The 17,300-nt window shown below is 56.5% G+C and overlaps 1 protein-coding gene across 1 annotated transcript; it reads right to left on the reverse strand.

The window, feature by feature from the left end:
- Positions 1-1,651: 1,651 nt before the first annotated feature.
- On the reverse strand, positions 1,652-15,454 carry ENO1 (enolase 1). Its single transcript, XM_056125212.1, has 12 exons — positions 15,309-15,454; positions 12,908-13,001; positions 9,604-9,699; positions 8,608-8,666; positions 6,855-6,924; positions 6,238-6,371; positions 5,635-5,857; positions 5,024-5,221; positions 4,057-4,258; positions 3,862-3,970; positions 3,626-3,684; positions 1,652-2,022 (listed from the first exon to the last, which is right to left on the reverse strand). Exons 2-12 carry the CDS (start codon positions 12,990-12,992, stop codon positions 1,956-1,958), a joined length of 1,302 nt encoding a protein of 433 aa, XP_055981187.1. The 5' UTR covers positions 12,993-13,001; positions 15,309-15,454; the 3' UTR covers positions 1,652-1,955.
- Positions 15,455-17,300: the final 1,846 nt, after the last annotated feature.

Here is a 17,300-nt window from a genome sequence, read left to right on the forward strand (position 1 = left end):
CACACACACACACACACACACGCGCGCGCACACACATACACCACACCCCCTCTCATCTCACTGAGCCCTCTCTCTCAGTCTCTCACCTGTCCCAGGCGTCAGAGTTAGGCTGAGCTCACACTGTCCTGGAACAGGGTTGGCTGGGTGGTGCTGTGGTCACCCACAGGTGGCAGTCATTTGGAAGTGTGTGACCATCACAATCTGTGTAGTCCCCTCGTCTAACCACAAAGGGACAAAGTGCAAAGACCACACCAAGAGACTGGAGGGCTACTGCAGGGCTAAGGAACCGGCTTCCATGGGCCAATCCAGGCCAATCCTGGGGTCTGGGTGGGAGCGTGGGGAGTTTCCCCAGCTGAGTGTAACTGGGCTCCTGCGTTAGAGCTAAGCCGCCCGTTTCTGCCTGATTTCTGCCCTACTTGAATGTTGTTTGGGGTCACACCAGTCTGCTCAGGGATTACTCCTGCTGGGACTCGGGGAGCCATACGTAGGGTTGGGGATTAAACTCTTGTCAGCTACGTGTAAGGTAAGTGCCCTGCTGTACTACCGGCCCAGCTCCTGATTTCTGCTCTAAAGTCAGAGTTCCAGGAAACCGGAAGTTGGAACCCACAGTAAGAAATTTAAAGTTTGTAAAAAGGATTTGTAATATCAAGTTAAATTTTAATTGTTTTTGTTTGGGGGCCATACCTAGCAGTGCCCAGGGATCACTACTGGCAGTGCTTGGGAGATCATATGGAGTGCCATGGAATGAACCAGATCAATTGTATGCAAGGAAATGCCTTACCCATTTCACTAATTGCTCTGGCCCCATGAAGTTAAATTTTTAAAAGATAAGATAAAAGGCAAGACACCACGCAGCAACCCAGAGACCAGGAAGCCGTGCTGTCAAGGGCCACTTTCCAGGTCTTGTGAAATCCAGTGCGGGGCCAGCGGGCAGGGCTAGTCTCTATCCCGAGTCTGGGTCTGGCTCCGCCCTGACGCTGGGGTTCAGCTCACAGCTTTCCAGGCCCAACACCAGCACCTGCATCGGCCCTTTGACCCTGGAGTGACAAATGTCTCTCTCTGCCAGTTTTCAAGTCCAAGCACTGGGAAATGCTGACATTACTCGTGGAAAGGTGCTCCTGTTCAGCTGACAGAAGCAGGATAGGGAGCTGCTGTGCCAGCGTGCAGAGGCAGCTTCCGAAGGGGCGGGTCAACACCTTCACCTCTGCACTCCATGCCAGCCCTCCCCCCACAAATGATCTCTGAGACAGTCACGCCTGGCAGAGCCAAGGACTACATATTACTGGCACAGTGCTCACTGCTGGATGTGCTCAGGGGATCATAAATGAGGCCATTATGTTTGGGGGTTACGTCAGGCGATGCTCATAGGTCGCTCCTGGCTCTGCACTCAGGATTACTCCTGCCAGTGCTTGGGGGACCATAGAGCACGCTGGGGATCGAACCCAGGTGGTCATGTGTAAGGCAAATGCCCTCCCTGCTGTACTGTCTGTCACTCCAGCCCCACAGCCTCCAGCTGTCCTGGGGGCAGATGGCATTGAGTGACACAGAGTCCTCTATTCGTACTTTTTCTAGGGGCGTCTGAGGTGGAGTCTCAAGGACAGCGAGGGGAAGGACAGCAGGCTCACGTCAGACCCACGCACAAACGCAACAGTTTTCCTACGGGTCACTGGGCTCGTTTTATTATTTATTCTGCACACAAAATCACGGGGAGCTTGCCTGGGCCCTTCTGAGATGACACTATGGACACACACACAGCTCCAGACGTGGGGCAGCAGCAACGACACGACGACAATGACGGTGCAGCACGTGATCACAGCTGGGCCGGCCGTGGTTCTACGGAAGCGGCGAGCATATGGCGGGCGGGAGGTGCCAGAGACCCGCAAGCAGTGCTGGGCCCGGGCTGCCCCCAGTGGGGCAGGGGCTGGGGCTCAGCGGCTGGCTGCTGCCTGGAGGGCCTATTTCAGGGGGTTTCTGAACTTCCGGCCGGCATACTTGGCCTTGCTGCCCAGTTCCTCTTCAATCCTGCAGGGGGAGTGCAGGGGTCAGGTCTCGAGGTGGGAATTTTCCCCACCAGAGACTCAGCTGTCCGGGAAGTCACCGGCCACAAGATCCTCTGAGCTGGGAGGAATGGAGTGAGGTCTGTCCCCGCACCCATGCCTGAGGCGCAATGAGGTTCAAAGCAGAACAAGGGCCCAGGATTGCTATTTCTTGAAACATCAAAATTATGGTTACCTTCTTAAGTTTCGGGGTCACATATGATGGTACTGAGGTGCTTATCCTAGCTCAGTGCTCTAGATTGGGGGCTCTTAGACTATCTCTCTTCTCCCCAAATGGCTTCCTTTTGTTTGGGGGTCATGCCCAGCAGTGTTCTCCAATGTTCTGGGGGGGCGGGTACCAGGCAGTGCAGGGATGGAACCCAGACCACTGCATGCAATGAACGCACACCAGGTGTTTGAATTGTCTCCCCGCCACACCAGCTCCAGTGCTCAGGGGCTGCTCCCAGTGGTGCTTGGGGAGCCATGCTCTCAGCATCAAAATCATCTCTCTAGCCCACTCCCCAATTTTTATTGTTCTTGTTTGGAGGCCACATGGTTGTGTTTAGGGCTTACTCCCAGCTCTTCACTCAGGACTTACTCCTGGTGGTGCTCGGGGGACCATATGGGGTGTCGGGAATCGAACCTGGGTCGGCTGCGTGCAAGGCGAGCGCCCTCCCCACTGTGCTATATGGCTCCAGCCCTACCCAATACTTTTAAAAGGAAAACCCATGGCAGGGGCTATGGCTTCGGGAGTAGGGACATGCCATATAGGGCACCAGGACACACACTACAGTGTAAACACTAAAAGCAGGGAGCCTCTAGAGCCTGCGCGAGAGTAAGGAGGCATTGGAGGGCGGAGGCCTGTGGAGCCAACGGGCAGGCGGGGTAATGCCCTGGACTCCTGCCACAGGCAGCAGCACTGAGGAGGGAGTCAAGCCCGACACTCTGGAAAGCATGTGACACATGCACAGGGCAAATCTAAGATGGCCGGAATCTGTTTTAAAACTTTCCAGAGAAGACTAGGAGGGTGTGAGAGAAAGTGGGGGGGTTCTCGCCAGTGATGTGTCTGGACAGCAGGACAGAAGGCAAATGCTTGGGGGTGGCTCTTAAATGGTGCTCAGGAGGCCTGGGGTTCCCAGGCTGAATGTTCATTGGTAGGGCCTGGCGATGCCTCGGGTCCCGCGTGTGGGGGAGCTGGGCACCCCAGGCAGGCACACGTTAGACCTGCACCCTGACTACCAAACAGCTCCCAGGGTGAAGCATAACAAAGGGGGGGACAGCGCGAGGGCCCCTACAGGAGAGGCGCGTGGGTTTAGCACGGGCCATGCCAGTGTTCCATCCCTGCCACCACCTGGTTTCCCAGCCGAGCTGGTTGTTCTGGACCCCCAAAACAACAAGGTGTGTGGGGAGGGGAGCAGGACAAGTCATGCTGCGCCCTGGAGCCCCTAAGTGGGGCCAGAGGTGTGACAGAGGTGAGTCCGGCTGCGTCCCTGCAGCAGGGCGCTCATCAGACAGCAGCAAGGTTCCCACACGCGCCCGCCCCAGGGATGTCACCTCCCCTTCCACCTGCCTCCCCGACCCTGCCTCACCTGAGGAGCTGGTTGTACTTGGCCAAGCGCTCAGAGCGGCAGGGCGCGCCGGTCTTGATCTGGAAGAGAGAAAGGTCACGGTCATCTACAGGGGACATTAAGTCTTCCTGGCCCGTGGGGGGAAGCAGAGAGGCCAGCTCTAAAGGGGTCTCGGGTGCTAGCAAGGAGTGGGGTGAGAGAGGGGCTCAGGCAGTGGAGGACTGAGGGCAGCCAGGCCTAGGCCCAGGGCGCCGTACCTGCCCAGTGCAGAGCCCCACCACCAGGTCAGCGATGAAGGTGTCTTCCGTCTCTCCCGAGCGATGGGACACCATGACGCCCCAGCCGTTGGACTGGGCCAGCTTGCACCTGGAAGCAGACGGGAGCAGAGGCTGAGTCCCCTTCCGGCACGGCAGGCCAGCTCCCGGGGACGGGGCGGGCAACACTACACTCACGCCTGCAGGGACTCGGTGACGGAGCCAATCTGGTTGACCTTCAGCAGCAGGCAGTTGCAGGACTTCTGCTGCACAGCCTTGGCAATGCGCTTGGGGTTGGTCACCGTGAGGTCATCCCCCACCACCTGGATGCCTGCGGTGGCGGTGAAGTTGCTCCAAGCGTCCCAGTCATCCTGGTCGAAGGGGTCTTCAATAGACACCACTGCAGAGGCAACGAGTGTTGTCAGGGCCTGGAGGGCGGCCCGGGACTCTGGGTCACGGCAGCACTTGCAGCCCCACTCTGGGCCCAGCAAGAAGCAAACCCTGTCTGCCTCAGTTCCCTCTACTCTGGGAGGGTCTCACTCTCAGGTGTGACTCAAAGCTGAGGCACCGGAAACCAGCCCAGTTCCCAGGGGGCCCTTCCCTGCCACAGCCTGCCGCGTCCGGCGCTGCAGAGCCGAGCCAGGAGAGGGCCGTCAGGGTGAAAATCAGCACTCGAGTCACACAGGGTTCCGTCATTCAGGAGATGGCATGAATGCGTGTGTTTATTCAGAGCACAGGTACAGACTTAAGTATGTTTCCACAACCCACCCAAAAGAAAGGAAAGGGGATGGGACGTGGGAAAGTGGATGGGACAATGAATAGAGCCATGCACCGTTGGTCAGTCACAGTGGGCAGAGCCATGCACCGTTGGTCAGCCACCTGGTGACCCTTTCGACCTAATGCTACCGGTCGGAGCGGCCTGCTTTGTTACAGTTTTGACATATCCATAGAGACTGTGCTGTTCCTCGTACATCATTTACAAATCATTTACGAGGGTGCATTTTTCCCAAACTGAAACCTCCTGTACTGGGAAGTTGCCCAGCTTTGTCCCCCAAACTGAAACCCCCTGTACTGGGAAGCTGCCCAGCTTTGAGCAGGACAAAGGGGGGATGAAAAATCAAGCATTCTTTTACTTGGTCAGTAGGCAACACAGCCGAGCACTCACCTGGGTACTGCTGGATGAAGGACTTGTACAGGTCGCCCAGCTGGCTGGGGCTGATGTAGCGGCTGGGGTCATCGGGGGACTTGAAGTCCAGGTCGTACTTTCCACTGCGGAAGAACTCGGAGGCAGCGACGTCCATGCCGATGACCACCTGGTCGGTGTAGCCGGCTTTCCCGATGGCCTCCTTCAGCAGCTCCAGGGCTGGGCCCAGGCAGGAGGGTGGAGTCAGAGCCCGAGCACCACACGGGGAGTGCAGATTGCCAGGGGATTTCTCACTGCCCTGCTCCACCCAGCCAGCACTCCAAACAGTGGTGCAGGTAGGTGAGCCCCTGTGACCCCTGGGACTCACGGGAACGCAGGCCTGACCAGAGGGCGCCCAGACTGCGGCCCGTCTGGGAGTCACCCAGCTCCCGCTCAGCCTCTCTCCACCACTGGGCAAGGATGCCTGCACACTCCCCGGGGCCCAGCTCCTTGCTGCCCATCCTCACGGGTGCTGTGCCTGAGGGCTCAGGGTATAGCCCGGTGGGAGCCGCGCTCCCTGGCTGCATCACCCGCTTGTTCCTCAGGGCTCAGTGGATACTGGGGAGAAGAGTCCAGCGCCCCCAAGCCTTTACCTTCCTTATTTTCCAGGATGTTGGGTGCGAACCCGCCTTCGTCGCCCACATTGGTGGCGTCCTTGCCGTACTTGGCCTTGATAACATTCTTCAGATTGTGGTACACCTCGGCACCAATGCGCATGGCCTCCCTGAAGTTGGAGGCCCCCACGGGGAGGATCATGAACTCCTGCATGGCCAGCTTGTTGCCAGCATGGGAGCCGCCGTTGATGACATTGAAAGCCTGGCACGGAGAGAGAGCAGTGGGGCATCTGGTTCAGAGGAGCCCCAAGAGGCAGGTCCCTCCATCCGGGAGTTACAGGGGTGTGCCAAGTCCTGCAGGGCCCCTCCTATCCGGGCTCACTGTCACTGCCATTGCAGGCGGCCCTCAGCTCCAGCCACAACCCAACCGTGTCTCTCAGGCATACACCCTCCCATATCCCTCCCACAGGACACAAGGTACAGGGAACTCTGGCCACTCAGCAAGTGGCAGTTGAGGTCAGCAGGAACCCCCAAGCTGACTCCTAACTTTCAGGTCCAGATGAGAGACAGACTGGGATGGTCTCGTTCCAAAGGAAGTGCATACCCCAGAACTGTGTGGGGAGCTTGAGAGGAGCCACTTACTGGCACAGGCAGGATGACCTCAGGATTGCCAGCCAGGTCGGCGATGTGGCGGTAGAGGGGCACCCCCTTTTCAACAGCTCCAGCCTTGCAGACGGCCAGGGACACTCCCAGAATGGCATTCGCCCCAAACTTAGCTAAAACAAGACACACGATCAGAGAAGGCATGTGCTCGCGCCACCATCCACCCGGAAGCACCCAACTTCTGGGAGCGTGCACTGAGCTGCCTCCTCTCACCCCTGGACCTTTTCTCAGGCAAGAGAGAAACGCAAACATTAGCATGCCACCCCCTCTGGTCTCTGCACCACAGAGGGGGCGCTGTCATTTGGCTGTGCAACTCCAAAACACTTCATCGAACACCAGCTGTCTAATGACCCTACGGAATGCTGTAGCCTGGCTGCTGTTCACATGCTGGACGGTAAGCAAGAAACTTGACTTTTTCTTTTTTCTGTTTTTGGTTTTGGGGCCACCGCTGGCAGTGATCAGGGACTGAACCCTGCATGCAGGTGTACAGTCGCTCTGGTCCCAGGAGCGGGTAATCCTTACAGCTCAGTGTCAGGGATCAGAGGCCTCCCCAAATGACCTCAAAGACCTCCTGGAGCCCTTCCCAGGCCACTCACATTTGTTTTCTGTCCCATCCATCTCGATCATCAGCTTGTCAATCTTCTCCTGCTCCACGACATTCAACTTCTACAAGGGAGGAGGACATACTGCATGAGGGAGCAGGGTCACTCCATGACCTCTGACCCCACCAAAGAACACAAACACTGCAGTGTCTAGTCCCCTGTGCTTAGACTCATTCTGCAAACCAAAGGAAACGGGGAGGCCCAAACCACCTTCCCTTTCTGTCGGGGGGAAGTCTTCCTCTGAGACCGAGGGGTCCCACAGTGGAGAGGCCCAGGGTTAAGCATTGGGGTTCAGTGCTCAACCCCTCGAAGTTCTCAAGGTAAGGGAGGATGCTCAAAACTGCTCATGACAAGCCAACAGCAAGCAGTAACTCCGGGCGGAATCACAAATAAAATGGGTGTCTGGAAAACTGGCTCCAAAAAATTTTATTTTATTACTGTTTTGGGGGACACATCTGGCAGTGCTTGGGGGACCATGCGGTGCCGTGGATCAAACCCAACCAAGGCTCCAGCATGCAAAGTCTGTACCCCTGCTGCAGAACTAGCTCAGCCCTCATCGTAATTTTCGTAACTGAATTACAACGGAAACTTCTTCTGTACCCGAGATTCTTGCCACAGATGGGAAGACAGGAGGCAAACCCTGTCCAGCACTCCACGGCCCCATGTTAACAAATCGGTCTGTGGTCTCTGAGAAAAGCTGTCGCTGAGTGTTTGGTGGAGCGGTGCTCCCCGGAAACAAAGAACATAGCAAGTTCAGCTCACCATGAAAACGAGAACGTGGGCCCAGAGGGACCAATTAGATCCCGCCCAAAGAGGCACGTGACAAGGATAAGGGTGGCAGCAAGAATGGAATGAACGCTAAGGTAGATAGGAGGCGGCTGAGTAAAGGTGGACCTTAAGCTTCCCAGAGGTTCCAGATTGTGCGTGCCTCCCCAACTCTTATCTGTATGACAAACTGTGGCTCAGAGATAAGACGTTTGTGTTTGGGCAGAGAGAGCACAGGGTCAGGACACCTGCCATCCTATGCCCCAGTGCCATCCAAGGCAGCACTACTTGGGGGCAATTGGGAGCACAGAGCTAGAAACAGGGCCAGAGCAATAGCACAGTGGGGAGGGCTTTTGCCCTGCACATGGTCAACCCGGATTCAAACCCCAGCATCCCACATGGTCCTCTGAGCATCACCAGGAGTAACCTGAGCATGCACTGCCAAGTGTGGCCCAAAAATTTAAGGGGGGGGGGGGGGAAAGCTAGAAACAGCCATCCAAACCACTGGCCATAACTGGGCCCCCTCCCCACCAGCACCAAAAGAGAAATCCTCAAAGGACTCAGTAGAAGGTGCTGGAGAGACAGGATAGCTGGCAGGGCGCTTGCCTTGCAAGGCAGCCAACACGGGTTCAATCTCCGCCATCCCATATGGTCCCCTGAGCACTGCCAGGAGTGATTCTTGAGTATAGAGCCAGGGGTAATCCCCCAAGCCACCAGGTGTAGCCCCCAAATAGACAAAATCCCCAAATTTCAATAGACAATTTGATGAAGAATGAGCCAGTCACCACAGAGACCACATCAGACCCCTGAGTCCCTCTCCAGTGGGGACCCTGATGGCCCGGGGAGATGAGGGCAGAGCCTGGCCCCCTTCCGTCTCTCCCGAGACTACACCTAGTCCACATGCAGTTAGATGTGGGCACACGGGCAGGGTTAGGCACCCTGGCTCTCAGGCCCAGACAGACCCAGGCTCTTGAGGTCCTACCTTGCTAATCAGGGCAGGCGCAATAGTTTTATTGATGTGCTCGACCGCCTGTGAGACACCTAGAAGGAAATCGGGCACATTACTGACCTGGACGAGCGCCGGTTGCAGCAGCCCGACTGGGGCCCCCCACTCAGTGGTGGGCTCAGGACCCCGTCTTCCCCCACCTCACTCACCCCACCCCAGCCCACCGGCGAACTTTCTGGCCCAGTCTGAGTGTTCGGAGCCCGGAGCCCCGGGTTAGAGCCACACAGAGCAACGGCCTTAGCTGTGAGGGAGGTTAGTCAAGCCCATGCACTGGCAGGTCCAGCTGCAGGCAGCCCAGGCGTGCGTTACCTGCGTGCACAGGGCTGGAGCCAGGAACTCATTAATATACTTAACAGGTCTGGAGACGCCTGACCACAGAGATTGACAGAGAAGGAGAAAGACAGACTCAGAGGAGGACAGGCCAGAGGGAGGCGCAGGGAGAGGAAACAGGCAGAAACGCTGCTACAGACCTGCACTGGCCCCCTGGCACAGCCTCTATGACTGGCTCAGTACCCCACAAGTCCCCTTACTGCTGCCCTGAGACCTTTCCTCAGAGTGGCCTCCCTCCCCCCACCACAAGCAGCACAGAAGAGGGAAAACAGGGACCTTCTGGAGGCCACTGACCACGGCGATGTTGGAAAGTGGGGACCTGCCACCGGGGCAAATGAGGCGAGCACCGAGTCCACCACAGATCACTGACCCGACCCCCAACAGCTCCCCCTCAGCTGGGGGAGGACATGGCCAGTTTTGCCTTTGGCGCTGGTTAACCTGAGGCCCAGCCTCGCCAGCTCTTCCCAGAGGAACATTCGAGCTCTAGCCGTGAACCCTGAGCCAATACCTGGCTCTACCAAGCATGACAGTGCACTCTCTGGCAGCACCCTGGCCCAAATCAGGGCACTCCCAAACGGTACCAGTGGGGTCAGGCCAGGCAGATGGGGTGCAGCAGGAAGAGACGCTCAGCCCGCCTCGTACCTTTTCCCAAGTAGCGTGTCTTGTCATTGTCCCGCAGCTCCAGGGCCTCATAGATGCCAGTTGAGGCCCCACTGGGCACAGCAGCTCTGAAAAGACCTGCACACAGGGGGTGGGCAGAAGAAATGGTATTAACACAGGCCTTCAGCAGAGTTTCTTCCTCCCAACTGGGGTCCCATGGTCTTTGTCCTGCCACTCATCTTCCTGGGACTCTACGTGCCAAGTGATAATTCTCTGAGACACAAGGTCTCGAACAAGTCAGAAGCTGCACTGAGCACCGGCAGCTGAGGCACAGGGCCCCACCCTCCCCCCGCCCCCCAAGCAAGCTCTACAGTGATGGCCTTCACTGTGGTGAGAATCGCTGTGGGGTGGACGGCTGAAGCGGCTGCTTTTTACACTGTCACATGCATGGGCAGCGCCTAGGGGCCTCATTAAATCACAGTCTCCAACAAGCTCCCTGCTGGGCCCTGTGGGCCACCCCCCTGGCAGAGCTGCCCCACAGGGACACTAGGAGTCTCTCTGGCATCTACGCTGATAAAAAGACCCAAATGTGATCCTTAGCACTGATTCCCTAAGCACTGCAGCATATGGTCCTAGTGACCATAGTACCACCAGTCCCAAACATGGAACCTCAAGGCCTGTACAGCTGAGCTCAACAGACTAGGAGTGGGCCGCAAAACACCTCCCACCCAAGGAAAGGGGGGATGAACTGTTACTCCAGGGGCCACACTGGATGCTGCTAGGGGCCAGGTGGTGCCTGAGACTGATCTCACAGTTTCCTCAGTCCAGGGAAGAAGTTCAGCATCTTATTGAACATAACAATAGGCAAAGCTCTATCATTTCAACAGGAAGTCAGTAAAAATGAGTTCTGGCAAGGGCTGTCATGGTGCTCAGATGGCAACTTCTGAGGATAAGAAGAAACAGGATTCGGAAGGAACCTGATGGGACACTGACCCAGTGGTGGCAAGTGTCTATACAGTGCAAACACTTGCCACTGGCTGCAACCTGGGACTCCAAGGCAGTGAAGCAAGGACAGGCAAAGTCAGGGAGGCGAGGGAGTACAGGATGTTCGGCCACCCCTGAGACAGAGCCTGTCAGTAGGCTTGTGATAAGGAGGTGACTGGAGCAGCAGCTTATTCGTGGGCCACATCCAGGGGACCTCGGGAGTGAGCCCTCAGTGCCAACAGCACTGGAAGCAAGAGACTTCTGTACTGCACTATCTCTCGGGGCCCACACCTCTTCCTTTATGAAGACAATGACTTTTATTGTGGTTAATGATGGGTGAGACAGGTGCTGAGGACATAGGTCCTCCTGACGCAGGCCTGACCCAGGTGGTGCTGACGCTAATGCAGACCCTGGACTTTGGGCACCGAGTGTAACCAGGGAGGGTGGCTCTGGGTGACAACAGGGCAGGCTGCAGCACCTGGAACTGCAATTCCAGGGAAGAATGCAGACGTCATCAGCTCTTCAGCCTGTATTCTTTTTTTTTCGGTTTTGAGGGCACAGCAGCTCAGGGGGCTATATGGGGTGCTGGGGATTGAATCTGGGTTGGCTGTGTGCAAGGAAAGGCACTGTACCTGCTGTACTATCAATCTAGCCCTCCCTTTCCATTTCTTTAGGGGAGTGTTTGGACCAACCCTTGTGGTGCTCAAGGGACCAGGCGTGCTGCTGGGCATGTAAAGCAAGCGCCTTATGCACTACAGTGCCTCTCCAGCCCCTCATGCTTTTTTGTGCGTGATTTTCTTTTGTCTACACCTGGGTGCACTCAGGGCTTCCTCTTAGCTCTGAGCTCAGGGATCACTCCTGGCAGGGCTTGGGGGACCATATGTGGTGTCAGGAATTGAACCGAACCAGGCGTGCTGCATGCCAAGCAAGCACACTACCCACTGCTACTACCACTACCCACACTACCCACTGTACTACTGCTTTGGGCCCTCTTCATGTTTTTTATTTTAAACAAGAACCGAGGCCTGGGGGAGAAAGCTAAACTTTGTAAAATATTTTTAATCTTTTTTTTTTTTTATTTTTGGGGTCACACCTGATTGTGCAAGGTTTAATCCTGGCTCTCTGGTCAGGGATCACTTCCTGTTAGGCTCGGGGGATTATAGCGGATGCCAGGGACAAAAACCCGGTCGGCCATACGCAAGGCTCCATCCCGTACTTTTAACCATTTTGAAGTGTCTCAAAAAAAAAAAAAAAAAAGTCCCCTCCCCTACAATGAACAGTGTCTCGGGACTGGTCTTTTGGGAATTCACTAATTCCCAGTGGCAAGGCCAAGGGCCATAGCAGAGACAGCAGTGCATGATAGGAGCAGCCTGCAGTGTGGCCACAGCACTCCCCCAGCCCCCAGGGCCACTCTGTCCCAATTTTGGTCTGGTGAATGACACTCAGGAGCCTCCTTTCCCTGGGGAGGGGTAAAGAAGGGCAGGGCTGGGGGCGGACTGCCAGGCCAGTGATTCAGCCTGACTCAGCTCCCCTGCATGCTCAGGCTCAAACTCTGAACCTCGCCCACCTGGCCACTAGGCCACTGCGAAGGGGCAGAGGGAGCAGAGACAGAGCATAGCTGGAGGCTAGTCAGACCCAGCAGGCACTGGATTTCCTTCTTCCAGTTTGTGCTGGGAACAGAACAGGCACTCCAGCACCCCCCCCCCTTCAGTTTGACACTGGATTTTTCTTCTTTTTTTGGGGGGGGTAGGGGGATAGGCGTGGGGGTTTCTGGACACATCTGCTTGTGCTAATGGCTTAGTCCTGGCTCTGCTCTCAGGAATCACTCCTGTGGATGTGGGCTTAGGGACTCTATGAAGTACAGAGGATCAAACTGGTGTTGGTGACATGCAAGGTAAGTGCCCCACCCATTGTGCTATAGTTCCAGCCCTCTGGCACCAGACTTCCTTAAAACGAGGGTCTTTGGTAAGTCCGTCTATTCTTGTTCCACATGGGCTAACTCCTAGGAGGGAGTTAGTCAGAAAATAACCCAAGTCTCCTGACTACCCCAGGAGGCAGTGAAGACTGTCTCCGAGCCCAGGCTAAGGGCTCTCCCCTGCCCTCCTTGTTCCCGGAGAGGTGGTGCCATCTTATCACACTCTCTCTGCTTGCTCAAGTGTCAGGGCAGCGGCTGAGGCCACATGGCATCACCACACTGACCTGCTGACCCAGAGCCCTCCCCGTGCTCTTTCAAACACACAGAGCAGCCAGCCCAGGCCTCGGGCTGTCCCGCCCCAACACCCACAGCGACCAGCAGGGGCAGGGGCAACGAAGGGCCCCACTACCAGGCTGATCCTTAGCTGAGACACAGGAGGGCACCCACCTTTTGCAGTGCAGAGATCGACCTCCACCGTGGGGTTCCCACGAGAATCAAAGATCTCCCTGGCGTGGATCTTGAGAATAGACATGGTGCTGGTCTGTGGGAAAAGCATTTTTCGTGAAATGATGCCACCCTGGTTCTGCCACTCCGGGCCGCAATCTGAGTAACCTGCGACTGGGACAAAACAGGGGGTGCCAGAAACTGGTTGAAGGGGAACACCCTGGGAACTGTTCCTAAAAACTGGGTTGAGTCCTGCCTGCAAGGCCTCAAGCCCTAGCAGGGAGGAAAACCTGAACATGGGGGCAGCAAGAAGAACTGAGATTGAACAGGAAGGAGGATATGAAGGGAAGGCGCGGAAGGGTGGCAGTCTCCAAGCATTCTCGGCCACGACTGAACCTTAACAACTGGCACCAAATGGAGATGGTGCAAGGGGACATGAAGGTCACAAGTAAAACCGCCTCAAAACGGGCAGCATAGAGGTTCCAGGAAGAAAACTTTATGTGCAGTGGGCCAGTGATTGGGAAGGCTGGGAGTAAGTCATCAAGTTAATGAGGATGCAGATGTTCAACTAGTGGATGGAGAAGAATCAGAACATTGCCCTTGGAGGACAAGAGAGGGCTCCAACATCTTCACCACTGTCAGCCTTGGGGCGTTCCAATACCACAGCACTCAGGGTGGTGGCAAGATACGATGACACACCATGACATCTAAATAGTATTTATAAATAAATTTAGAAATGAATTATGGGGATAGGGACCTTGTTAGAAGTAGAACAGCAGAACACTCGCCTTATACGTGTCAGGCCCTGCTTTTGATCCTCAACATCCTACATACCATACAAGAATACTACTTTTACAATAATAAAAAATTTTCAAGAATTTTTTTAGGAGCCACACCCAGCGGAGGTCAGGGCTTACTCCTAGCTCTGCATTTAGGGATCATTACTGGTGGGGCTCAAGGGACCGTATGTGGTGCAATGAGTCTAATTCAGAGCAGCCATATGCCTTGCCTGTTGTACTATGTCTCTGGCCCATAATTTAAAAAAAAATTATAAACTGTAATTTGTAACTACAGAAAAGATTCCACTTTCCAAGGAAAGAGGCTTCCAGAGAAAACACTTAAAAGATCTGCAGAGTGAGTGAGTGAGGGGGAAAATAAATTAAAAAAAAAAAAAAAAGATTGGCAAAGAGCAAGTAGCAAGCCCTCAAAGCAACCCCCCCCAACTAACCCCGGCCCCCTCCCCCAACCCTTCAGTAAAACAACTGAGTGGATAAGAGGGGGCAGAATTAGTGTTCAGGAGCCCTGAGCTGGCTGGGCTCCTCTCCAATATCTCCTCTGGAATGTTCTGAGGCAGCAAGTGGCACCATTTCTTTTTTTTTTTTTTCCAAGCTTCAGAATTAGATCCTGAAATCATTTCTGTAGCTCGGATGTCCTGGCAATAATGGAGTTTCATTCATTATCTAACCGAAAGGTCTCCAGCCGCTCTCTACTATCTTGGCAAAAGAGAAAATGTATTTAAATATTTCTCATTTAAAAAAAATTTTTTTTTTTTTGGTTAGGGGGCCAGGGCTGTGGTTCAGTGATGGAGCAAAGGCACAAAGGCACGCGCACACGCACGCACATGCACGCACACACACACACAGAAATTCTCAACTTTTTTTTCTGGTTGGGGGGCCAGGGCTCTGGCTCAGTGGTAGTGCAAAGGCGCGAGCGCGCGCGCGCACACACACACACACACAAATACACAAACACACTCTCAACTTTGTTTCCGCAAACGCTGGAACCCGCGGTAACACCCCCATCACCCCCAATTCTCCTCAGTCCATTTCCAGTCTCCGGTCCCCCTGCCCAAGCCACCGCTCAAGTCCAGATCGCAGGTGATTTCGAATACCTCGACTCCTCTAGCTTCATTTGTGGCATCATAGGTACTTAACTGATTTCATTAAAAAAAAAGTAATGGTGACAATCACACCCGCCTAAGGCATCTGACGGCCAGGAACCTTCGCTCAGGGGCGCTGAGGGGCACGGGCGGGGGAACTTTCTCCACACGCCGAGCCGGGCCGCTGTTGCCCCATCGGGGCGCGGTCCCCGTAGGGCGGCCCCTGAGGAAACTGCTCCTCAGTCACCCGCCGGGCCGCCCGCGCGGGGCCCGCCAGCGGGGGAGGGGGCGGCGGCTGCCGGCCTCGCCCCTTCCAGCGGCCCCGACTCCATTTTGGAACGGGTCTGGCCATCCCGGGCACGGGGTGGCACCGGCCGTTTCCCACCCCCATCGGCGGGCCCACCCCCGCCCCGCGATCCCCCAACGACCCCCCGACCCCCTTCAGAAACGCGGCTCTGTCGCCGCGCAGCGCTCGCCGACCCGCGCCCGCAGCCCGGGCCCGCCAGCCCTCCCCGAGCCCCTGACCTGGCCGTCGGCACGGGGCACCCGGGAGAGAAGCTTGAGGATGCTGCCAGCGACGCGAGCGACTAGCGGGGCGATCTGAGGACTCGTCGTCGCCGGGGCTCGCCTCCGCGTCGCCTCACCCCACTTCCGGCCCAGCCCGGGAAAGACCCGCCCATTTCCCGCCCAGAACCCGCCCTCGAGCCCCGCCCCCGCGCGCCTTCATTGGCCCGGCGCGCCGTCACTCCTCGGAAGAGGGGCGGGGCCGCGGTCTTCCGGGCGGCGGCGAGGGGCGGGGGTCGACGGCCGGAGGAGGCAGGAGGCGGGGTGCTACGGGGCAGGGGTCGGGTTGCCCCCGCCGTCGAGGCCTCGGACTATGGAGAGCGCCCCCTGCCCCAGCGCCTGGACCCCGCGTTGAGCCCAGTGCTCGGCTCTGGCGCCCAGGGGAGGGCGCGGTGGCGCGGCCGACATGAGCGCGCGGGGCTCCGTCACGTCCTCCGAGTCCTGCACGCACTCGGCGTCGCTCCCGCGCTGCCCGTCCGGCCCCGCGACCTTCCGACGACCTTCGCGGTCCGGCCCGGCGGCGCGCCCCCCGCGCCGCGAGCTGCGGGCGGCCTCCTCGGCCCCACCGCGATGGGGGTCGCGCACCCGGACCCTCCCAGGCGGGGCCGCGTGGTGGGGGCCGCGAGAGCGCCCCCCCCCCCCGCGCCTGCGCACTGCGTCCTGGGGCCGCCAAGGTGACCCCGGCCCTTCGTCCTTGTGCATCATCAGCCCTGACCTGCAGGCAGGCCCAGGGGACCGAAATTCCCTGATGAAATTGTGAACCGGGCTTGCCGGGGCGCTCCTGGCCCACGCGCTCTCCGCGTGCCCGTGCATTTTAGCTCCTGGTCCTTTGGCATGAAAGGAGATCAGGTCCTCCTCCCCGCTCGGGATGGCAGCAATTACATGGCCAGGGTTCCACGGAAAGGCTTTTGGAGTAATCTGGGGCTGGCATTTTTGCAGACCCCGGGCATAGGGGCTACCAAAGTTCAACACTAGTCCGTGATCCTCTAGCAGAAGGGAAAAAAAAAAACAGCCCCAAACCAAAGGGGTGGGTGACTGGTGAAGAAGGGGCTTTTTTTTAATTTTTAAATTAGTGAAACACCATGAGGTACAGTTGTGGACTTACAAGTTTTTGTGCTTGGGTTTCAGTTATACAATATCGAGTACCCATCCCTCCACCAGTGCCCATTCTCCATCAGTGAGCCCAGTATCCCACCCCCCACCCCTCCATCCCACCCTGCCTCTGTGGCAGGGCATTCCCTTTTGTTCTCTCTCTCCTTTTGGGTGCTGTGGTTTGCGAAAGAGGCATTGAGTGGCAATCATGTTCAGTCTATAGTCTACTTTCAGTATGCATCTCCCATCCTGGGAGGATCCTCCCAACACCCTTAACTTGGTGCTCCTTTCTCTATCTGAGCTGAGAAAGGGCTGGTTTTAAAAATGCACTTCCCGACTCCTCCAAGTGCCCCTCAGGAGGACTGAGGCCATTGCTTCCTTTCCTAGCGTGGTTAATACAAAGTATTTTCTCTGCCTTCCTACTCTCTGTAAGTCTGGGGGCTAAAATAATGCCACGACATTTTTCAAATTGCCTTGCATAGAGTCGTATGTATAGCCGGCTCTATTCTTTTTTTTTTTTCTTTTTTGGGTAGGCGATGCATAGGGATTACCCCTGGCTCTGCACTCAGGAATCACTCCTGGCGGTGCTCAGGGGACCATATGGATGCTGGGAATCGAACCCTGGTCCGCCGCGTGCAAGGCAAATGCCCTACCCTCTGTGCTATTGCTCCAGCCCCTCTATCATTTCTTTTAGTCAACCTCAACTACCGCGTTTCTTCCTTAGGTTGAACATTTTGTTTGTTTTGGGGTAGCACTCAGTCTTAGGGGTTCCTCCTGGCTCTGCACTCAGGAATTAATCCTGATGATGCTCAGGGGACCATATGGGGAGCCGGGAAACAACGTAGGTCTATTGCATGCAAG

This window comes from Sorex fumeus, unplaced genomic scaffold, assembly GCF_029834395.1.
Source record: "Sorex fumeus unplaced genomic scaffold, SorFum_2.1 ptg000054l, whole genome shotgun sequence".
NCBI classification, from domain to species: Eukaryota; Metazoa; Chordata; class Mammalia; order Eulipotyphla; family Soricidae; genus Sorex; species Sorex fumeus.